Source organism: Rosa chinensis, chromosome 4 (genome assembly GCF_002994745.2).
Source record: "Rosa chinensis cultivar Old Blush chromosome 4, RchiOBHm-V2, whole genome shotgun sequence".
Classification (NCBI taxonomy): Eukaryota; Viridiplantae; Streptophyta; class Magnoliopsida; order Rosales; family Rosaceae; genus Rosa; species Rosa chinensis.
The window spans coordinates 63,305,513-63,330,756 of NC_037091.1; the positions used below are offsets into that span (position 1 = coordinate 63,305,513).

Genomic DNA, 25,244 nt, shown 5'->3' on the forward strand with positions numbered 1-25,244 from the left:
TGCAAACGTGCTCCGTGGTCTAGAGCCACTTGAAATGAAAGTTCATAAGAACCTTCATTATATTCCGTATTTAGATCCCCATAAAGATACGTAGTGACCACATTCGTAAGCTGCATGTTCAGTTATTCGAAAATTACCAAACTGACAAGGTAGTGGAGTGTAATGACATCCATTACGAGAGAATGTGTCTTCTCGTAGTCGATTCCAGGACGTTTTGTGAGAAGTACAATAATGCGCCTATTGTACTCAGGTAAGCACTTTTGCTATTAATACGTCATCATCATCATCCCTGGGACGAAATGGATCCCTCATAGGGTCAAGACTACGGACGACCATGGGAGTGCATCTTTGACTTTATAAAAATGCCTAAGCATTTATTGACACAGTATGTAAGTTCTGAATCTAGACAAAACCGTATTCTCCCAAGGTCATTCCTCTCAAACTCGGATTTCAAGTGTTCAGCGGTTTCCCTTAGGTCTCAAGGGTTCCAATTATGTTTATCAACATGAACCGCGATAATTGCAAATCCGGAACTTGTTATGGAAATGCGTGGGCATAGTTCATCATATCCCTTCCCAATCAAGTAGTCACTTTAGTGAGCGTTTCAACCTCATTGCAAACACGCTCCGTGGTCTAGAGCCACTTGACTTGGGTAAATGAAGTTCATAAGAATCTTCATTATATTCCGTATCTAGATCCCCATAAAGATACGTAGTGACCACATTCGTAACCTGTATGTTCAGTTATTCGGAAACTACCAAACTGACAAGGTAGTAGAGTGCGATGACATCCATTACGAGAGAATATGTCTTCTCGTAGTCGATTCCAGGGCGTTTTGTGAGAAGACTTGTGCCATAAGGCGAGATTACCATCTCTTTTTCTCATCACGCTATCTAACGAAGACCTATTAATGTCAACATACTTTATGTTAGGAGGTGTTGGCATCTCAGGCCCGAAATCCTTCCTCTTCGTTTGTGAATCCAATTCAACCTGGATCACATCTTTCCATTTAGGCCAATTTTTTCTACGTTGGCATTCTTCAACGGAGCAAGGTTCGATGTCATTGGTCTCAATAATCCCACGTCCTCATGTACACTGGTGTAATTTGTAGAGATCTCTATATTCTCAGGAGTTGGTTCTAACGTTGAGGCGTCCCCAACGATGTCTCTTGGACATAACCACAATCCAGAATATTCTCATGAAACGGATTTTGAGTATCAATGATCAATGGATCAAGTTGTGCCAAAACTCGCTCTCTTCCTAGGGCGAGAATCCATCGAACCTATGCGTCTCCTACGCTCTCTAGCTGAACCCATGGCCTATGACACCATTATTCCACATTGTGGTGTCACCATACCACCATCCATGGTGGTGGTGCCATGCCCATCTCTTATGGGTGGCACCATGTCCTCTTGAGGGGATATCTATCCTTGCAGGCATGTTTGCAGTAGGTATATGTGATATCGTCACTTTTAGGGGATCAAGATGAGACATAGTGGGGACAGACCAAGACAATTCCTGTCGTTCCTGTTGTTTGAACATTGACGTTCTAATCTCCCCCTAACGACGGGAAGACTGTCTCATCAAAGTGACAATCCGCAAATCTAGCGGTAAAGAGATCGTCTGTCAAAGGTTCTACATAGCGGACAGATAGTTGGATATATATATATATATATATATATATATATATATATATATATGCATTCGTTGCAATGACCCATTTTGATGTGCTGTGGCGGCACAATTGGCACATAAATTGCACACTCAAATATGCATAAGTACGAGATATTAGACTTGCACCCAGTCACTAGCTGTAACGCAAATAAAAATTAAGTGGCTATGAGTCGTAGACGAATTAGCATACCTGCATGCGATATTGCATAACCCCAAGTGAAAATATTGGTGCGCACTACCAATGTCCGGGCTACCATCGTAGTCGTTTAATGATGGCTTTTCCGTGAGACCATGGGGGTGTGTTCATGGGAATATGATGTCTAATATCAATCCCCAATGATATGCAATAGTCATCGAAATTTTTTGATGTAAACTCTCTAGCATTATCAAGTCGAATTGACTGAATGGGATGATCCGGGTAGTGAGCTCGTAGCCATATGATCTGGGCCAGGAGTTTATCATAAGCAGCATTATGAGTGGATGATAGAGCGATATGTGACCAACATGTCTATGTGTCAACCAACATCATAAAACATCTAACAGTCCGCAAGTTGGTTGAAGCGGTCCACATAATCCCCTTGGATTGTATGTAAGAATGGAATATTTTCTTTAGTGTCCTTTGCAAAGGATGGTCTCGATCCTAATTTTGCTAAAGAGTAGACTTTATAGAATGAAATATGGGCTTTAGAAACAACCAATGAGGATTTTGGTTGAGCCATGAAGTCACAAGTGACTTTAGAAGTAACAAGAGGAGGCGAATTAGGGGGTATGGCGTCAATGCCATATAGTGCCCGCAGGGGGTAGGCAGCGCCTGCCATGTGTGGTTTGTTTTGCACATTCATGGCGCCGTGAGGCGCAGGCAGCTCCTCGAACCAATTTTTGGTTCTTACTTCTCTTCATTATGTAGAATGGATGTCCGTGTGAAGTCTTTAATATACGAATCATCATATCACGACCTGGGTGTCCCAAAAGGTCATGTCAAAGCCTATGTGTGTCAGAATCCCATAAGTCATCTCTCATGCCATGGTTTGATTCAATGATTCGAATAGTGGTTGCATACAACCCAGTAGAACGATACATAAGTTTCTCTAAGACTCGTTTATGTCCGTAGTCATTAGAGGTGATGCAAAGGAACTCTTGTCCATTCTCACAATGTGTTTCCACATGAAAATCATTGGCTCTTTATATCTTTGAAATAATAAAGTTCGAATTAAAGTATGTCCAAGACATTAAAAAAAGAATCGACACTTTATTAATAGCCAATGATTACATCAAAGTTTCGTAACCAAAAATCTAATCCAAAATATAAAAATCAAACTAAGACAAATTGTAGTCACTCAATCCTTTTGGTAACTCCAATTAAACATGACCAGGAAAGTAAGAAGAGATGTCGGTGGAGCGAGGCTCTCTTAAGTACCACTATTCTCAACTAGTTTCCTAGACATCATACTTAATTGGGCGAGCCTAGTGAGAAAGAGCTAAGACAATTTTCATTTATTGATTTGAGGCATAATTGCCATTACATAATTCTTGGAAAATAAAGACTATACTAATAAAAATTTACGGCATTTTATCTTCATCGCCAGAGTTAAAGTCTTCCATAACTCGATGTCTTGATCACCATTGATCGGGACTCCATAAAACATAATGTAGAGGATGCTCTCTTGATTGAAGTATATTGACGCAATATACATGGTCCCTAGGACCGTTGGAGTTGGAATAGTGTTATCATGGCCAAAAGTGTCGCCATGGTGTCCAACCCCCAACCCTCAACGTCATGACTCATTTGGTCATGTATTCGCCAACTTTGGCGATTACCTTCATGAGTATGTTGATCATATGGATCATATCGTCCATGGCGACTTCTTCTAGCCATTGAACGGTGCTCATGGTAGCCATCTTGAGGCCTACCATATTTTCTATTCACAAATTCGTTGCTGTGCCTTTCAACACATGTCATAGCTCCAATTAGCTGATGGAAATTTGTGATCCGTCCTTCGTTGATTAAGATTCGATAAAATTCAGAGAATCTTAATTCAGTGATGGGGAAGGTAGTTAGGGTTTTCTCAATCAATTGTTCTTCTGTGATAGTTTTTCACAGGCATGCATCAATGATCTGAGCGGAGAGCTTCCGAACAATATTCCATAACTCTGTCAAAGTTAGAGAAGCTGAGATTCCATCGTGCTTCTAAGTTCGAAAAATTGTGGATGTTGTTAAAACGTTCATGAAGCGCTACCCAAAGGTTTCTAGCGCTATCCTCATTCATGTACTCAAACTGGAGTGCCATCTCCATATGGGGCTTCATCAGGGTAAGTGCCCTGTAATTATCTATCTCAGTTTAAGAGTCTTGAGCGGTTCCTTCAGAACAGAGCTCTTGGATTGTAGGCAATAAATCAAGGGCAATTAGGTAGAGCTCAACATTATGAGCCCACATGAAATATCCCGTGCCCGTAGAATCCAATAGAGTAAAATCGAGCTCGTTCAAGTTTGATATCCTAAAAAGGAGAAACAAGAATGGATTAATTTTGGAGTCAATGCTTCCACGAAAACTAATAAGATTTCCAAGCTATGCTTCCAAGAAATCAATTTCTAAGTTTATTTGGATTAGACCAAAACAATGATGTTTAATATGGTCAAAGATCGATGCTTGAGGACACTTTTAGTCCTATGATCACGAACGGTAGTTCGTATATAGCGTGAATCCCCACAATTTCGCTTATTTAAATAATCGAACCCACGTTCGTATATTGCAAATCCTGTAGCAAATAAAGAAATTTAAAAGACAAGAAAGCAAGAACTTTAATCTTTAAAAACTTACTTGTTGATTCGGAGCTTGAGTCACGTGCGTGTTGATGCAGGCGTGATGGGGCAAAGCTAACCAAGGAGACGGTGAAGCAAGGCTTGCAGCAGTGTCGGATGCGAGGGGAAGCAGGGGCTGCAATGATGCTGTAGTGGTAGCAGGTGCGCAAAACAGCAGAGCTGAGGGGCTGCAGGGCCGCGGGGTTGCAGAGTGCGGGATGCTGGCAAGCTAGTGCGCAGGTTGCGGTAAGCTGGCAGGCGCACAGGTTGCGGGGGACAGACGCTAGCGTGGGCTAGCTGTGTGCGGTGGTTACGGAGGCAGCGGGAGAGCGTAGGGGGCTGCGGGGGCAGCAGGTGATAGTGGGGAGGCTAGCTCGTGCTAGGGCTTGCGGCTGTTTTCGGTGAGAATTTTTTTCTGCGTTTTGTTTAAGGGTTTTTGGCTTTTAAGGCTAGGGTTAAGACTCATGCTGATAACGTGTTGTAGGAAAATATGATTCGAGAGAATTGTGAGAGAAATTGTGTGTTCTATTATTGATAATAGGAGCCCTTTATATAGGAATTTACAGAGTATATACAAGGTAATAGAATCTGAATACAATTAGGAAATCTAGAACCTTCTCCTATTACAACTCTAGAACTAAACCCTAATTTGAAAAGGCACACATGATGTCAACTTCCTTCAACATAATAATGGTAATTGTATGTATATTATATGTCAACATATTTTAAAATTTTCCTGTTTTATATATGAGCTTTTGTTTATCAAACTAGAATTAGAACTTTCATTTCTTTCTTTCTTTTTTAATACTACCTTCGATATGGAGTCAGCGTTAAGGGTAGTGTAGTAATAGTGCTTGATTGGTTTTCTTTTAGTACATAAAGAAAACTTTGCTGTAAAAATGTAATCAAATATTCCAGTCACAATGTAGTCCTCAGCTTTCTCTGCGTTTCTTTTCCTTCCTTCTTCTTCCTCCTTTAGGAATATACCTAGAATTCTAGCAGTCAGGGCTATATATATGTGCTTACCATGCCAATACCTTCGAGATTTCTTAACAATTATAGTGCATGATACGCCTAGAATACTAAAAGAAAAGCACTTGTTCCCTATTTGGTATGAATATGAGCAAACAATGCTGTCGGAGAAGAGAAAGGCAGAAAACCGAGGCCGGGTAGGACTTTTCCAGAGAAACAGTGGCTAAGCATTGTAATGGATATATTACCGACGCGTACTATAGATACCGGCACAACACTGTACACTGACCAACTATTGAATTTACTGACGAACGTATTTAGTTTTTGGTTTTTACTTTACTAATTACTGACGTCTGACTAACATTAATAATGGTCCTCATCATGTTCCAAAGTAAATAATATAAGAGCAGCACGTACATATACCAATATGTTGATATGCAAATTCCAAATTAAGCCCAGGAACAGATTTATGAAGCTTGCATGACTGTTAGATTGAAGCTAGTACATCCAGAGTGCCTTCTTTCTTTATTAATCCGATAAACGAATGGCTTTGAATGCAAAAGCTAAAGCCTCAGTTTCTTGCCTATATCATGGGCGTTGAAGAAAACCTACACAAGCTATATATATATGTAAAGTAACTCTATAATTTCTCATGAAGATCCTAGCCTTAATGAAAGTTAAAATTTAAGAATTCAACTTGGACCAGCAGACCGTTGAGTCTTATGTATGTAATGTTGAGAATATATACGTCCCACATGAGAAAAATGAGATCTTGCCTATGGATTTATAAGGGTATGGGCCACTCCATCCATTGCCAATTGGTTTTGGATGTGAACCATAGATTACTTTATCATGGTATCAGAGCGGGTTATCCCACGTGTGCATGCCTCGCCCCCACACGGGCTCCACGTCACCCAAAGTTGTCCACGTGTATGGCTTGAAAATTCGCCACACGTGCGGGGGCGTGTTGAGAATATATACATCCCACATGGGAAAAATGGGACATTGCCTATGAATTTATAAGGATTTGGGCCACTCCATCCACTGCCAATTAGTTTTGGATGTGAACCTCAAATTATTTTATCATGTAATTAGTTTTGGATGTGAATCTCAAATTATTTTATCATGTAACTCCGAACCTTTTCAGGTGTAGGTTTTCCTTTTCGAGACAATTAAGAGCTGTAGACTTCTATGATTTAGATGAAGGCTTACTGACGTTGATTGCTAATTCCAATTTACAAATCTACCGTAGGTGCTGCTGATACAGTGCTTTTAGGTGATTAAAGGCGGGAGCCAGTAGCTCTCTCTCGGTGGAAAGTCTTATTTTGTGTTGTGCCAGATAAACCCAATTCATTATTGTTATCTCTATCTTTTAGATGCCACTGTGCATAATGTGTTTACTGTACGGTATAAAGTGGAGTGATATCATGATCAAACCATGCAGATACAAATAAAATAGTTCTGTTAACAAACGCAGTGTGACGCAATATTCTGCAGCATTACCCAACTGTTTTGTCGCATGCATGATACAAACAGAAATGCAGGACCAGGTAAATCCGAAACTGATTTTGATATCTTGAGATATGAGAGCTTGCTAGTTATGCATATGTATTGACCTTTCATTTTCGATGGACCTCCAGAATATGATGGATCGGAGTTTTATTTACAAAAATCGAAAGGGTACACTAGCAAACTAAAGAAACCTAATTAATTAAAGAAGAGGGACACCAACCTTACTCTTCCTCTGCGTCTGAACAAATAGAAGAAACAAAAGCGGGATGAAGCAAATACAGAACCGGCCCGATCAAAAAGATGTGCCGTATGCATTATGCCATCAAAGAGAAGACACGCATGCATACTTTTATTACATGAATATATAGATTCCTAGTTATATGCATCCTTAATTTGTTCAAAGCAACTGATAATATTGGTATGCCATGAAATCTGCAGTGGTGTCTCTGTTTGTACAAGCCCATGTGGGCTTGTGCTCATAGGTGTAATTTCGTATCCTTAGCACCCTTGAGATTGTCACTCTCAAGTGGAAAGAGCTCCAGAGTTTGAGTTTCTCTACTTTCTTCTTCTTGCTCGTCTTTGTAAATATTGGGTGTAGTCAATATCATACCGTAATCATAATCGTAATAGTGATGAAAGTCCAAGGGCTTTTTGTAAATTAATGTATCTGACCAGTTTGTGTCTGAGGTCGGTCCAGGTGAACCGGATTGTTCCACAAGTTGCCTGGAGGAATTTCTTTTCACCATGCTCATCATCCTCTCTCGCGGTACTGAAGATGATTCCTGAGGACGTACAGTAACAAATGAAACTCATGCACATATGTAGTTTAAAACAGTAAATATCCATATCACACATTTCAATTCATTTCTATATTTTCTTGAGATTTTGGTTCGATATACTGGTATACGTTTACCTGATCAGAAGGTAAAGTAAACTTTGGTAGTGTCCGCTTATTTTGCTGCTCAACTTCAAGACGACCAACAAAGTCAACTGCAAGTAGACAATTTCCATAACTTGTGATAATCTGATCTGTTAATTAATTTTAACACCTGCTCAACTTTGAACCTCATATAGAACCAATAAATTTACAAGTCCTTGTGCTCGAGTGCCTGTTCAATTAATTAGGTTAGCCTGCTCTTAGCTAGGTGTTTGCTGACTAGCCTGGTGAGTACAAGGCACAGTTATATTATTTGTACTGAATGGTCTTAATTATTATTAACAAAATCATTGAGTCTCTCGCTCTCCCCTCCTCAAAACATAGATATTAAATATGGTATACAGTTATTATTGAGCCGTAGGTGACCTAAAGGAGGTGGCCTCAATTAGTGTTGAGCCCTAGTCCGCCTATTTCTTGGGGAGCCGTGTGTGCAACACAAAGAGTGCACGGATGTTAATAAGAAAATGATGCTAATTCATTGGTACCTCCTGCAGATTCTTTGTCCGGGAGACCGCTAATTGTGGTGTTAGTCAAAGTTTGTTGTTGTTGTTGTGAGTCAGACTGATACATGGACATGAGTTCACGGCGTCTCTTCTGCCTCTCCCTGGCACGGTGGTTCTGAAACCAGTAGAATACATTCTTGCCTTCAACCCTCCCATAGTTTCGAAGCCGTGCAGTCACCTGTCGGATTTGTTGGGCCGTCGGTGTCTTGATCCCAGATCGATAGAGCTCCTCCAGGTGCATTATCTGCTCCGGGATTGGATTCCATCGGGAACTTCGCGGAGGGGCTGCAGCTGCCGGTTGTTTATCACTATAAAAACAATCACTGCTATTTCTGCCTTGCTCATCAGACGTCACTGGAACCACTGCATACATTTGAAATCATATTATCACCTACCCACAGAATAATCAGACCATCAAAGTATAATATATACATATGTGTGTGTGTGTGTGTGTACATCTAACATCTGTACGTACTCTGATGGAGGAACAAAGGGATTTGGGTCATGTTGGAAGTAGAGCTAAGCTTTGGAGTGAGTAGTACTGCAGGCTGAGGATATGCAGCTTTGATCGAGTATTCAGGCAGAGCCCTATTATTCAAACTATGATGGCTAACTAGACAAGGGAATGTTTTGAATCATGAGCAAAGATGGTAAGGGGATGGATAGAGTCGAGTATGCATGCATGTGTGTGTGTGTGTGTATATAGTCACGGCAAGTTCGGGAGACACCAAAGAGCAAGGATGACATTTTTTCTTTCTTTTCAAAACCCACCCTAGCCTGTCAGGTGACTCAGGTCTCAGTCTCACCAGCTCCCACCCTCACAAATATGCGCATTTACTTTTCAACAAAACCCTGTCTGGACAAAATAAAAGCTACCCGCTCCTTTTCCTTTCCACTGCAGTTCAATTGTTCAAATATTCGATCATTTTTTTTTTTTAACAAAGTCGAGAACTCGAGATAATAGTTTTAAAAATCTACTTGTTCATATTTTGAACTTCATTAGGCCGGCCATTAGGGTCTAAACTATGGAAAGGATTCCTCAAATAACATTTCAAGATTAAAGTTTCAATCAAACTAGATTTAGGACTATGGAAAAATTGCCTTCATCAATCCATTCCAGATTTATTTCGATTAATTTTGCAATGACTGCGTTACGAAGATTCTTGTTTTAGTCTATGTTGCATATATTAATATCCTCATCACGAAAATTCTAAGATACTATATAAAAGAATCTTTTTTAATAATCAAGAAGAACTTCATTAAGAATGAACTGCTTACAAAAGATTTAAAGGCCAAATCTCTACAAGGCAAACCAACATGGTAGCACTTAAGGAGAGACCTTACTAGACTTCACCCTGTAAATCTATACTGACAGACTCGTGGAGCCACAAAGGCCCCGACTCCAAACACAAAAACGGACTACTAACTTTTAACGCCTCTTGGTGGGCAAGCTTGTTGCCATCACGTTTCACAAAGCGGCTACTACAAATAGCAAGAGACTAAAATAAAAACTTAACTTCGTCAATAATATGACCTTCCAAACTTAAATCCTCCGAACTATCATGCAGTGTGTTGATGATTGAGAGAGCATCACCTTCGACCTCTATGTTGGAAAAACCAACATGAGCTGCGAACCTGAGTCCATGTAGCAACGCAAGAACTTCCACCGATCTGGGGGGTAGATAACCAACTTGAGGAACCTCCATTGCTCCCTTTAAAACTCCCTGATGGTCTCTAAATATTACCCCCAGACCACATATCCCCTTCTTTGGATTGCATGCCCCATCAAAATTTAGTTTTATATTTCTATGCTTTGGAGGTTGCCAAGTTGCCACATGCCGGACCGCAACCACTTTGTCCTTCACCCGAGTGTCATCCAATTTCACAAACTCCTGCTGCCATTCAACCGATAATAGTGCAATTGCAGTAGGCTCCATAAATTCCTCGCCATGTCTATGCAGATTTTTGTTCCGCCACAGCCACCAAGCAGTAAAACAAAATAACTCAAAGTCATCCCTGGTTGTAGTAGAGCAAACATGCTGCACTAAATAAAAAAACGTTGGTTCCTGCCACACTTTGCACACATTATGTAAGAAAGTCTTCTTCCAGGTCCTTTTGGCATTCAGATAGTCCCAAATAACGTGCACCACCGATTCAAAAGGACTCCTGCATTGCCAGTGCCAAGAGTCATCCAGAATTTTCCTTTTCTTAAGGTTTGTTGCGCGCGGTAAAAACTCATGCATCGCTCTCCACATAAAAACTTTGATCTTATGAGGTGCTCTTAATCTCCATATTGTCCCCCATACTTCCTTACTACCATTGTAACTTGAGCTCACTTCAGGGTCGCGTTTCTGTTTTTGTAACTCTTGAGCTGCCCAATATCCAGATTTCACGCTGTAGATACCATTTTTGGTGTAATGCCACACCAACTTATTAGGGACTCTCCTAAGGCCCAGGGGCATACCCAATATCATAGAAGCTTCATGAGGCAGAAAAGACGAAGTGATGAGTGGAACATTCCATGCTTCAGACTCGGTAAAAAGAGACTCCACCTTCTGTTGAACTGGCCATTGCAGATGAGTTACCACCTTGAAACTTACCGGACTAGGTTGCCATTTATCAGTCATAATGCTCACCCGCCTTCCATCCCCAATTTTCCACCTAGTCCCCCAATCCACCACCTCTTTTCCCCACAACAAACCTCTCCATATAGCAGATGGATTGCGTCCCAAAGTCAGGCTCAAACCCCCAGGCCTAACACCACGCTTAGTGCACCACCATCGCCACAGATGTTGTGCTCATCGCCGCCTCTGCATCCGGAGGCCTCCCCCTCCCGAAATAAAATAAAATAAAATCCAATAAGAGGAAAGCTTGTAGGAGCCCCCACCAACTTGCGGCACTGCACAAGCTGCCACCGCTGACATCAAATATGGAGGTCAAGTCGATTACCCCAACCAGCCATCACTTTAGATGTTGCTGCTAATTCATAAGATTCGAGGACCTTGCAATTCAACCCAGATCCACCAACGTCGTGCACTTGCTAATGGTACACGAGATCCACTCCTCATACGTTCCAAACAAATAGTGCCTTGTGATAGGCTATTTCTATCCACCTAAATAGATGCACAAAAATGTCTATAACTTAACCCTACAAGAATGTCGAAAATAGTATAGGTAAGTAGGGATCGTTCCCGCAAGAGATTGTGGTCTAATCACTAATCTAAAGACTCAAAACAAAATAAATCCTAAACTGTTTAGTTATAAAGATCTGACTGGCAGACGACTCTAAACTACTCTAAATGTCACAAAAATTTACAGACATCTCTAGACATAAACTAACTACTGACAAAGTTTGATAATTTTTGAAGGTGTTTTGGTTGACGAACTAATTAAATAAGAACGAAACACTAAATGACTTTGAAAATAAAAAGACTTGATTCAGGGTTTTGAAAATCAAAGATAAAACAAGTTAGAGGAATTGCATCCACCACCAATCAATCAACTAAACTAATCATGTTCAACCTAATTTCATTTATTTATGGATGAAGATGCTCAAGTTAACCCAATGCCTGAATTAACCTATTGTTTTTCCTTACATGTATGCTAGGTGAGAGACGCTCTACACCAAACCTATTTTCTAAAATGTAACCTAAGTTGACGCAACTCTAGATTTAACACAAAGAAATCATTACGCAATAGAAAAACGAGACATCACAAGGCATCTTGAGTACGACGCGTCTCAATTAACCTAGGAACCTAATCACTTGACTTATAGACAATTTACTACTCTAGAACTCTCAACGGAACCCTCGAAGCAAGGCACAGGCAATGATCATTCATAGCAAGAGAATCCTAAACATGCAATCTAAGTTGCGCACCAAAGAAAACATGCAAAGGAATCATCAATGTGAAGATAGAAATTAGGTTCTCATCCAATAAATAAACAAAATTAATTGAAAGTCATAACAAGTTTACAATCATGATTTGGGGCTTCAACAACCCCTAACTAGAGAGTTAGTTTCTCATAGAAAGAAAAACGAAAACAAAATAAACTAAAGAAAGGGACGAAGAAGTCGCGGGAGATGAAAAGAAGAGAGGAGAGAAGAGGAGAGGAGAGAGCTACTGCAGATTGATCCCCTTTTATATGCTTAGAGGTTGCCTTCATCTTTCTTGTTGTGTAGGAAATCCAAAACCTAAAAGAATTAGGGTTCACGTGCTTAGGTGGAGTTTTCCTATTGGCTCTTGAACTTGATGACTTATTCTAACCATTCATATCGTGCCGTTTGTTCATCATAAGTCGGAATATGAAGCACAAAATCGTCCTTGGGCTTCTCAGTGTGATTTGGGCTTCGAAACATAAATTCCCGTCCAACCTCAGATTCACGCGCAGCCTGACCTTCTTGTACTAAATCGACCATAACTTCGTCTAGAAAAATGATATTGACAAGCCGTAAAAATATTCGGAAACTAGACATCTAAGACTTTCCATAAATATAAAGATCAACATCTGTTTCATCCGGAACTGGTCTCAGTGATCTGTCGAAGTTGACTGATCTGCACAGGCAGATTTGCCGATTTTGCCTTTCAATCCCTCTTTTACTTCTTTTCTCCTTCTTTGCTCCAAGATACCTATAAAACAAGTAAACAACGTAAATAACGAGAAAATACACTAAACTAATAAAGAAAGTATAGAGATTAACGTTATTAATATCGCATAATTATGCTCCTATCACCTTGAAAACCAATCACCTTTGACACCACCAAGGTTGGAGTTGACCAACCTTGCCGAACCAATTGACTGCACAGAGCTTGTCTACCTCACACCATAAGCCGAGAACTAAACCAGTACCGTCTCATCTTGCTTTATCTTCTGTTTATACCTTGTTAAACAAAAATTCTTGAATTATCTTCATATTATTCAAGTAAATCCAGAATATGTGTCTGGCCCAAACTCTAGGTTACTTGCTCTAGTTGTAATAGGGTTTATGTTAGAGATATTCTCGGAGATATTTGTAGATATCCAATCATTGTACGATTATGTTTTCATGTACAACTCTGATTCTATGCTTGTAATTCTCTATATATAGAGGCCCCTAGTATCAATAAAAGCACATCAAATTCTCTCTCAAATATCGATTTTCTTAAACACGTTATCAGCACGAAGCCCTAACCCTGAAATCCTAATATCGTAGCCTTCAAACCCTACCAACCTCGCCACACCTCGAAGCCTTCGATCTCAGGAGCCTAGAACTGGCAGCGAAGTCTCTAGAACCGGTGGAAAAATTACTGAACCGGCTTCCAGAAGAGAAAATGTTTCCTACCCAGTTCGTACTTTCCAGACCGCCTTCTACAGTCAAATTTGGTCACCATCGGCGCCCTGACTCTAGGATCCAGGAACCGGAATCATAACTCTCAGAACCGGCCATAAAGTTACTGGACCGGCAAGCCCAGTTTATTGCACCTACATGTCGCTCCAGTCAACTTCCGCCCAGCCCATTTACTGACCAGCCCAGCATAAGCAACAGCCTTGCCTCTGTCCTGCCCAGCTCTCTTGCGCACCCTTAGCACCGATGCAGCATCAGCTCTAGCTTACTTTGCCAGTGAAAATAAAAAAAAATAGAGAAGCAGGAAGAAAGAGCTCTCAGTCAAAGGCAGAAGAGAGAGAGAGAAAAAAAAAAAAGGGGAAGGGAGTGGCCCACGTTTTTCAGTCAAAGGTAGCATAGAAAGAAAGAGAAAGCGGCCCACGTGCTGGCAGAAGAAGGATTTAAAAAAAAAAAAAAGGAAGCCCACGTGCTGGCAGAAGAAAAAAAGAAAAGAGGAAGCCCAAGTGCTCGCAAAAGAAGAAAAAAAAAGGACGAGAAAGCGGCCCCCACTTTTGGTCAAAGTCAAAGAAAAAAAGGTTTTATTTATTTATTTATTTATTTTTATTAAACATTTCTGCTTTCTGTACTTTCAATTTCTTTTTTTTTTCTCTGGGATTTGCAATCTCCCTTTTTCTACCCCCCTTTCTTCTTACATGGGGAGACCTAAGCCGAACTATGGGGTTCGCGCTATCTCCAAGCTTGGAGCTTGTTGAGACCTCTGAACTTAGAGTTTGTTGAGAAGATACATACAATCGACCACACGCATCATTGTTTCGATCTAATCCAATACCTCTTTGAATCGAATTTCTTTGGAACGATTATGCTCATAAATTCCTAATTTCTTTGGAGCGATTAAGTTTAGAAATTTCTATTGTTTTCATGGTAGTTTTTTCCGCTCCGAAATTAACCTTTTTTCTTGTTCTCTTTTTCAGGATGAGTAACCTGAACAACTGGACTTTCCTCCATCAGGAACAACTGGCTTTGGATATCATAAGTAGGTATGTAATGTCCGCTAGCATCTCAAGGCAGAAGGAATCCTGGATACGATTCTTGAGCCTAGCCCGGACGTGCTAACTGTTGAGCAAGCTCAAGCTTTGGAAGCAAATAGAGCAGCCTTGGAGGCAAATAAGGCGAAAGCCATCATCCTAATGACTTGTCATAAGGATGATTCGCTCCAGTACGAGTATATGAATGAATAAGACCTCAGAAGGCTGTGGGTCTCACTCGAATAAAGATTTGGCAACGTCCATGACTCCTTGCTTCCTGACCTAGAAGTGAGATGGCACAGCCTCCGCTTCTGTGATTTCAAGTCAGTTTTTGACTACCACAGAAGTACTTCGCATTAAATCATAAATGGAATTCTGTGAAAAAGATGTCACAGATGCGATGTTGATTGAGAAGACTCTCTCTACCTTCCCTGTCTCTGCTTTGATGGTTGCTAAGAACTATCAAATCGATGTTACTGCCAAACGGATCACAAGGTTTCATGAGCTCATTGGAGCTATGAATGTTGCTGAAAAGCATGACAACATACTTGTGAAAAACAATAATTCGAGGCCCGTGAGAACAGAGCATATTCCGGAGTCCAATTATAGTCGCGCCCCTAAGGGAGGGCGCCAAGAATGAAACCCTAAATCTAGGGACATTTTGGTCCATATTTGTTGCTCTAATGAAGAAGGTAACTGCCAAAATAGGTGGAACATAGAACCGAAGAGGTCAACGTGGGAAGAGAGAGGAAGGCAATGCCTCTGGCCATGTTGGTTGCACCACCAACATTAAGAGCCATCCAAATGATGCTTTCAAAGCGCCTCAATCAATGGAGTTTGAGTACAGAGATGTATGTTCCCGATGTGGAGTATCCGGTCATTGGGCACATATTTGTAGAGCTTGTGAAGATATTGTCACCGCCTACAAAGCATATTGTGAAGCAAGAGAAGCTCACTATGTAGAACAAGAAGATCAAGAAGGTGATCTAGAGTGAAGGGTTGAAGACTTCAAATCTAGCTGGGATCAATAGAGCGCCAATTCTGTTTAAGTCTTTATTTTTCAAGAGATGTAATAGGCAATTGCCAAATATTTTGTAGTAAATGTCATTGGTGTACATACCTGGTAACTGCTGGCCATAATTAACACTCATACTTAACCATGTCACCTTGGCAGAACGACCTCAGTGGAGTGATCTCTGGAAACACACTAAGACAACCTCCACCGACAAGCCAACTCTAGGCCGAAACATGCCTTGAAGCGCCGACACGCGCCACCCAAGGTTGTCTTCGCAGAAAGAACCAAAACTCAGCAAACTAAAGGGTATCAGTCCCACATCGAAAACAATAGTGAGGCAGCTCACTATTTTTCCTATAAAAGGTCACTTCTCTCTCTTCATTGATTACGCATTCAATAGCTATTTATCGCTACATTTGTCAATACAAGTACATCGTTTAACTTTAGTATCAGAGGTTGTATTTCTCTTGACAGATTAGCGGGACTTCACAAACCATATACATATTGGAAGATTGGACCCCTGTCCACGTTATAAAATCGACATCAGGTGGCGGTATTCTGAGCCTTAACATTGACGCCGTCTGTGGGAACTCTGAACTAAGAGTCATTTCCCATTCAAACTACCATGGCTAGCGGAAGCGGCGAAGGTGTTGGAGACCAAGCAGATCAGGCTGCCAACCCTCAGCCCAATCCTACCAATCCATCAACCGTCAACCGTGAATTGGTCACCACACCAATTAACGTGGACGGCCAAAATCTCAACTCCCCCGAGATACACCCAACACAATCTGTCGTGGAAAATCAGAATGGCACAAGCCGTCAAACGCAAAGCCGGGATCTTACTGCTATGTTAGAAATAGCCTTGGCAGATTTGTACAACGCAAACAGAGATCGAGAAAAGGAACGAAAGGAGAAGGCAGAAGCTCAAAATCAAGTAGCGACGTTATTATCAAAATTTGACGAGCTGAAGAAAGCGCTGGGAACAAATGCACGACCAAGCCAAAGTGAACACTCCCAAAGCGCAAGGCTCAGTCCAAGCACAGGGGTAAGAGCAGCACCGATACCGGTAATCCCAATGGGTGTCGCCCTAAACCCAACTGAACTAGCGGGATTAGGACCGATACCGCCACTACAGGCGCACAAGAGCAGGTGGCGGACTCACAGCCGCAATATGATAATTCATTCAACGCCGGTCAACAAAGAGGAACTGGAAACATGCTTGCACCACGACAACAGATTATGGCACCAACCCAACACATGCCTAGACCAACTGTTGACCCCACCACTTTGATACTGAAAAAAATGCGGGAGCTAGAGGAAAGGTTACTCAGAGTTGAGACTGGCACCCCACCACTAGCGCAGAATCCACTCTTTACTGCACGACCTGGTCCATTTACCGCCAGAATTTTGCAAACCGTCAGACCCACATATGCCAAAACACCCAAGATAGCCCAATTTGGCGGATCAACAGATCTATTCGTGCACATGGACACTTTCAAGAAGGTGACAAGTAACAAGGGATTTGAGGACGCAATGCTTTGTCACCTATTCAGCGAAACGTTGGATGGCGAGGCAATGAGTTGGTTTTTCAAATGCTCTCCAGGTTCCATGGACTCATTCTCGGCTCTGTCAAATGCGTTTCTGTCAAGATTAATCCTCATGACGGACGGCTACCACAACTCTAGCCAATTATTCAGCATCAGCCAGGGTATTGACGAGTCGTTAAAATCATTTGTAACAAGGTGGAGGACCACCATATCAAGATGCCGGGATCTTGACAAAACAATGGTGCTGGCGGCCTTCAAGCAAGGACTCCGCAAAGCAAGTTTTCTGTACCACCAAAATTGTAATTGTCCAAATGCTACATATGTCTACGTCATGAATGAGGCAGTCCTGCATGCCCAAGCTGAATACAGCACTTATGGCGCCACACCACCACCACCACAAACTCCACTTAAAAACCCCCAACCCCCCACATTCCAACATGGAAACACCACCACAACCCCAAACATAACCACACCGCCCAATGACAAAAAAAGGGAATGGCAGCGGGGTAATTACCAGGACACGCGGCAAAATGATCAACAATATCATAACAAAATGATCGCCGCGACAATCGCGACAACCACCACAATAAGCAGGCCGCCACAAATGCCCAAAGATTTGAGGTATTTACAGTCTTAACCGCGTCATATGAAGAAATATATGATCAGTGCAAAGATCAAATCCCACCACCACCCCCAAGAAAATACCGCAGAGTAGGAAAACCTAGAAACACCGGCAAATGGTGCAAACACCATGAAGATAGCAGTCACAACACTAACGACTGCAATGCACTCAAGACTGCAATTGAGTCATTATACCGTGACGGAAAGCTTGAGCTGTATAAGGTCCATCAACAACCTCTAGTTGTCACCAACATCGAGCCAATGCGGCAGATTAACACCATTGATGGCGGTGCTTTCATAGGCAGCTTATCACACAGAGCAAGAAAGCGTTATGAGCGCGCTAACCACCCAAGGGAGGTATTCAATATTCGCTATGACAGATCAATCAAGATGGCCAAAACTGGTTGGAAACCAATCACTTTCTCTGAGGAGGAGGAGCGCGGTATTCACTCACCGCATGACGACCCATTTCTGATAGATGCAGTCCTCGACAAGTGGTCTGTAGGAAGGGTACTGGTAAGCGGATCAGCTGTGAACGTCATTTTTAACGGATGTTACAAACAACTGCAGAGCAACAACAAGCTTCTGCAGGACCACGAGCCGCTACTCAGTTTTTCCGGTGACGTGACCCAATCTATGGGGTCAGATTATATGCGCTTGTTGGTCGGAATAGTCCCTTGCACGGCGGAAATTCATACTGAATTCATTGTAGTAGACTGCTTCAGCTCGTACAATGCCATTATCGGTCGTCCAACTCTCAACAAACTCAAATGCATTATAGCCGGATACATGCTACTCATGAAGTTCCCAACACTCAACGGCACAGGATCTGTCAGGGGAAGCCAATCAATTGCACGAGAATGCTACTCCACAACGATGTCAAGGTCAAGAGGTCGCTAAGAAATTTTAACGGTAGCCAGCACACCGCAGTTGACGGACAAAATTGATGACCCCAGGGATAAAGAAGATAAGAAGTACTACAAAAAAGAGCCCGTCAACCCAGAAACATCGCTCCGCACTATAAGCATCTCTGACGAACACCCAGAAATGACTGTTCGTATCGGAGCCCAACTCTCCCTAAAAATAGTGGCCGAACTCACCTAGTTTCTCAAAGAAAACTCCGCAGTCTTTACATGGTCGTATGTCTACATGCCGGGAATCTCTCTCGATATAATTCAGCACAAACTTGGCATTAAGCCCTCCTTTTACCCCGTCAAGCAGAAGCGACGGGCATTCGATGAAGAAAGATATCGGGCCATCAGGGAAGAGGTAACCAAGTTGCGTTACATAGACTTTATTCGTCAGGTGCATTATCCACAATGGATCTCCAACGTGGTGATGGTCAAGAAACCTAACGGAAAGTGGCGGATGTGTGTCGACTTCAAAGGTTTGAATAAGGCATGTCCCAAAGATAGCTTCCCACTACCTCGCATCGACCAACTGGTTGACGCAACGGCAGGACATGAGCTCCTCAGTATGATGGATGCCTTTTCTAGCTACAACCAGATAAAGATGCACCCCAATGACCAGGAGTGCACGACATTCACCACTGACAAGGGTTTATATTGCTACAATATCATGCCTTTTGGCCTCAAGAATGCCGGAGCCACGTACCAACGGCTGATGAACGCAATGTTTGCGAACCACTTGGGTAAGATCATTGAGGTAAATGTCGACGACATGCTGGTCAAAAGCGTTAAACCTAGCGGTCATGTAGCCAACCTCCGCATCAACTTTGCCATAACACAAGCATATGGAATGCGACTGAATCCTGAGAAGTGTTTCTTTGGCGTAACCACCAGCAAGTTCCTCGGATATATAGTCAGTGAACGGGGAATAGAGGCTAACCTGACAAAATACAGGCAGTCATAAACATGAAATTGCCAGAGAAAAAAGTTGGGGTACAAAGTCTGCAGGGAAAGTTGACGGCTCTCTCCCGATTCATCTCCAGGCTAACCGACAAGTGCCTACCCTTCTTCAAGGCAATGAAGCGGTCCCATTGCAAAGTGGTCGACTGGACGCCTGATTGTGAAGCGGCGTTTCAAAGCCTCAAAGAATATTTAGCTTCTGTTCCACTACTCTCAACTCCGGTACCGGGTGAAACACTATACGTCTACCTAGCAGTATCCAAATCCGCCATCAGCTGCGCAATTGTCCGCATGGAGGTAACAGAAGAATTGCCAGTATTCTATGCTGGCAGGGGGGATGAATGGAGTAGAAACAAGATACCCGCCACTTGAGCAATTGGCGCTAACACTTATAATGGCCGCTAGGAGGTTACGTCAGTATTTCCAAGCACATACAATCCATGTTCTCACAAATCAACCGCTAAAGCAAGTTCTCCAAAGTCAGGAACACTCAGGACGCCTTAGCAAATGGGCAATAGAACTAAGCGAGTTCGACATCGATTACAAGCCAAGAACCGCCATCAGGGGACAGGCTGTTGCTGACTTCATAGCAGAGTTAACGGAACCACAGCCTGAGCATACCACCGATGTAATGTCAGAGAACAGCATTCGACAACCTGAGGCCGCACAGGCAAAGACGCAATCACAAAGGGACCTCTATGTAGATGGTTCAGTATGCTCCAAGGCTTGCGGAGCTGATATAATCCTCACAGGGCCAGGGGGACTTAACGTAGAGTACGCCCTAAAGTTTAACTTCAAAGCCTCCAACAATATGGCGGAGTACGAGGCACTTATCACAGGGTTATTACTGGCCATCGATTGTGGAGCAGAAAGTGTCAACATCTTCAGTGACTCACAGTTAGTGGTCAATCAGGTCAACGACATTTTTCAGGTCAAAGACAAACAACTGGCGGCATATCTAGGGTACACTAAGACACTGCACGGTCGGTTCAGTTTCTTCAACATCACGCAAATACCCCGCGAAAAGAAGGCACAAGCCGACTCCCTGGCACGCTAGGCAACAGCTCAGCCACATCAAAGTCCCGCCGATACTAGGGTGGAGACCCTCGATAAGCCTAGCATCACTAAAACTCTGGCGGAGGTCTACACCATTGAGGTAGGCCCAAATTGGATGGATGAGATACTCAACTACAAGCGTGACGGCACATTGCCATCCGACAAGGTGGAAGCCAGATGACTGGTGCGAAGGGCAACACGTTACAATATTCAAAATGGCAAGCTCTACCGCCAAGGGTTCACACATCCCAACTTGAAGTGCTTAACGCCAAAACAGGGAAAGCAAGTCCTGGCAAGGATACACGCTGGAGAATGCGATAATCACTCAGGAGCTAGATCATTAGCCAACCGCACCATGCGCCAAGGATATTTTTGGCTGACATTGGGAGAGGACGCCAAAGAAACATCAAGAACATGCCACAAATGCCAGCTGTACGCTGACCTTCCACATGCACCTGCAGAACCGTTATCCATCATATTCGCACCCTGGATTCACTCCAGGTGGGGGCTGGATATTGTCGGAAAACTCCCAACCTCCAAAGGTCAGTTCAAATACATAATCGTAGCCATCGATTACGATAGCAAATGGGTCGAGGCTGAACCATTAACGGTCATCACCACCGCCAAGGTCCAGCATTTCTTATGGAAAAATATCTACTGTCGATATGGAGTGCCCGATACAATCATTACCGATAACGGAACGTAATTCAACAACGAAGAACTCATCAACTTCACCGCCAAACTAGGCACCAAGATGCGTTTCGCTTCGGTGTCACACCCCCAGACCAATGGCCAGGTGGAATCCGCCAACAAAATCATCAAGAAGCTGCTAAAAAAGAAATTGGAAAACAAGAAAGGCTTATGGGCTGAAAAACTTCCGGAAGTTCTGTGGCCCATCCGGACAACACCAACGGCAAAACCCTATTTTGCATGATGTTTGGCACAGAAGCAGTCCTCCCCATTGAGGTAACCCAACCAACAGCTAGGGTTGACGGGCTTGACACTGCAACAAATGTTGCTGGCGTCAATCTCGACAAGGACTTATTGGAGGAAAGACGAGACAAAGCCCACCTGCATAACTTGCAAAACAAGCAGAGAGTGTCGCGTTTTTACAACAATCGTGTGAAGGCCAGAAATCTACAACTTGGCGACTGGGTCATGAAAGAAGTCATACCACCGCCAAAAGCACTTCGCCCAACTTGGGAGGGACCTTACCAAATCATAGAGGTAGTGAGCCCCGACACATTCTATCTAAAAAACAAGGAAGGCGTCACATCCACTCACCCATGGAACACTTAACATCTCCGTTACTACTATAAGTAGCGACATAACATGCCCACGAGCATCTTCACTTAGCTAATTTTTGCAAAGTTTAGCTAAGAAAAGCTACCCTACGGGTACATATTTTTGTAAGAAGCTGGGTCAGCCCAGTCATCAATGAAACGAGGAATTATTCAAACCATCGTCCCAAACATGAAAAAAAAAAATTTAATAAGTAAATATACATGTCAAAAATATATCAAGTTTGGCCAGGCCAACACCTTTGCTCCTCAAGACAAGGGCGATATATATTCATTTAGACAGGCCAATCTTAATCCCTTTCATGTTTCATTGACGCGCAAAAGTATCTACGCCAAAATCACAAGGGAGTTCACGGACAAAAATCCATCACGATACAGAGAAAAACAAATACAAAAATTGTTGACATATCCTAATCTTGCCTGGCAGGAGAGGAGGACCCCGAAACATGATCACCACGGCGGCATTTCTCCACAAGCTGATGCGAACTAATTTTTTTCTTCTCAGTTTTATTTGGCGGCGTCGAGGTCTCAGGGTTACCATCAGACCTCGCATCATTTCTCCAGAAGAACCACTTTCTTCGCTACCATCAGCAGTGCCACTCTCTGAGGAACCGTCATCTTCGGATCCCTCAGCATCCTCCGCGGAGACATCTTCGACAGGCGTCGACTCTAGAGGGGCCCGATCAGCTAGTATCTTGGCAAAGTTCAGGTAGACGCTATCTTTAAGCTCTTTAAAGTTGGCGGCGGCACCTTGTTTACCAGCATCCGTCAGAAGCGGCTTTAACTCTGCTGATTTCTTGAAAGCGTCAACCGCCTCTAGACGCACCATCTCCCTCTCGTCCTCCGCCAGCTTGGCTATCTCTGCTTGCCTAGCCGACTGGAAGTCTGCCAACTCTTTTTCTTTGGCGTTAAGCACCTCCTGCAATTGGGCGATGATATCTTCTCTCTCAGCTTTCTCCTTCTTCAGGGTCGCCAACTCAGCATTAAGGCTGGCAATGGTGGCGGTATCAGCGATAGTCTTATCCACCGCACACATGAATTTCTCTTTGACGTCTAGCTTGGCAATGTCCAAGCGGTAAACTTATTTTTCTCCCTCTCTGCCGACAGGTTACGCTGTGCCTGCAGAAGTTCGTCTTTCAGTTTGTGCTCCTCCGCCGAGCCCTGATGAAGGTACAACTCATGAGCACCCTTCAAAATCAGATCTAGGGATTTCTCCAGCTTTGACGACGCCGCCGGCCGAGGAACTCTCGCCTCACAACCAAAGCCAAGGCGCTCATAGACCTTGTGCAGGAAAGCCTGTTGATTGGCGGGTGCACTTTGCACTAATCCTACGACAGGGTTGTCAGAGATAAATTTTCCTCCAACATCTTTATGGCCAGCCGCATCATGTTTTTCCCCCACACGCTTCTCACCAAACTTCATCTTCTTTGAAGGATCTGAGGGAACGGTCGAGCTAGCTGACAATCTTCCTCTTCTGCGGCATGCCGGATCCCCCTGCTGGTTGACTGCCAACATCCCCACCAATACCACCGACATGTCTAGACACTCCGATGTCGGCCCCAACCTTGCTTCTTCTCTCCCTCTCAGCAACACCCACCATCATGTCTGCATCCCCGACAACAGTTGTTACCTTCTCCTGTGACTTATCAGCGGGTACCTCCAGGGAAAACTCCTTGTCTTGCTCATTCTCTTGTTCACTTCCTCCGCCACATCTTTTCCTTTGGCCCCTGTCTTTTTCTTTTTCAGATTGGCACGATTCAAGTATAGTGGAGCCGCCAAAATTTTCGCCTCCCCCACCGTCGTTATCTCCCTCGTTTGCGGATCAACTATCTATTTCTGCACCTTGGCCGCCTCGTTAATCATAAAGTTGACGTAGTCCTTGATCTCGCTAATATCAGCCATCACTTTTTTAAGAACTTCGGTGGTTCTTTTGTTCGTACGAATTGTAACTACAAAAGAGAGCACATATACCGTCACTTTTCGGACAAATAACAGCATACCACAGTTCTAATAATTAGTTGCACTTACTAGGCTCTCGAGTCAGGCGCAAGTGAATAAGTAGAGACCAGTGTGAGAAGACGCGAAGATCTAGGCAACTTTTGTGCTCCCGGCAATAGTGCACCCGACACACCCGCTGTCGCTCAATGTCCGTCAACTTCGGTATCCAACCTTCTGCAGGCAGAGACAAGATATCACATAACGGGCCAGAACCAATAACAAAATATGGCGGCACAAACAACAAGCAAGGAAGTAAGTATCGCACTCAATACAAAAAATAAAGCCTCGAGCACATAAACAACAACCTTTTATGGCTTGGAACTTCAAAGGAACCCGGAACCGCGGAACCTTCGCTCCATCTGGCCTCGTGTCATACTCCCAACCATCGGTGGCAACACACACGGCGGCCCGCCATGTTGTGGAAGAATCGGGCGTATGTTCCAACAGTTTCGGGGCTCTAGGTCGACGAGTTAGTTTAACAGTCCCGCCACATTTTTTCCTCTCGTTGTATGTCAACTCATAGAAGAATAATACCTCAGCAACTGTCGGAAATTCACACCCCGACAAATCCCACAAAGTTGTCAAGGCCAATAACACCTTCCACATGTTTATTGACAGTTGACCCACCGCAAAATTCAATTCATGCAGCAGATACTGTAGGCTCCGAAGTAGTGGCAGCTTCACTCCATGATTCAATATAGTCTCATGAATAGCGGCGTAACCCTCCGACAAGTCAGTAGCCTTCTCACCCTTCTCTAACAGCCACAACTTCACAATTTGGGGCAACCAAAACCTATCTTTCATTTTTTGTATCTTTCGCCACGACATAATGGAGGAAGGTTCGTCTACTCTGACACCATCACTGAGAACCCAAGAGAAGTTGGCAGGTCCGGAACTCTGACCTTCATCCCCAATTTCAACTCCATCGTCACTCTGGCCAGAGGCGCCGACACTTTCTTCACTACTATCGGATACCTCCTCCTCCCTGGTACGATGAATAACTTCGTGCTCCTCACTCTGACGTGCCGCCATAGGTGATGGATAAATTACCTGGAGAGGGACAAGATCTAGCGGTTCTTCAGGACTATCTT

The 25,244-nt window shown here is 43.2% G+C and overlaps 1 protein-coding gene across 1 annotated transcript; it reads left to right on the forward strand.

Annotated features, from left to right (window-relative positions):
* Positions 1 to 17,064: 17,064 nt before the first annotated feature.
* On the forward strand, positions 17,065 to 18,830 carry LOC112199743. Its single transcript, XM_024340717.1, has 2 exons — positions 17,065 to 17,815; positions 17,962 to 18,830. Exons 1-2 carry the CDS (start codon positions 17,065 to 17,067, stop codon positions 18,828 to 18,830), a joined length of 1,620 nt encoding a protein of 539 aa, XP_024196485.1.
* The last annotated feature ends 6,414 nt before the right edge of the window (positions 18,831 to 25,244 follow it).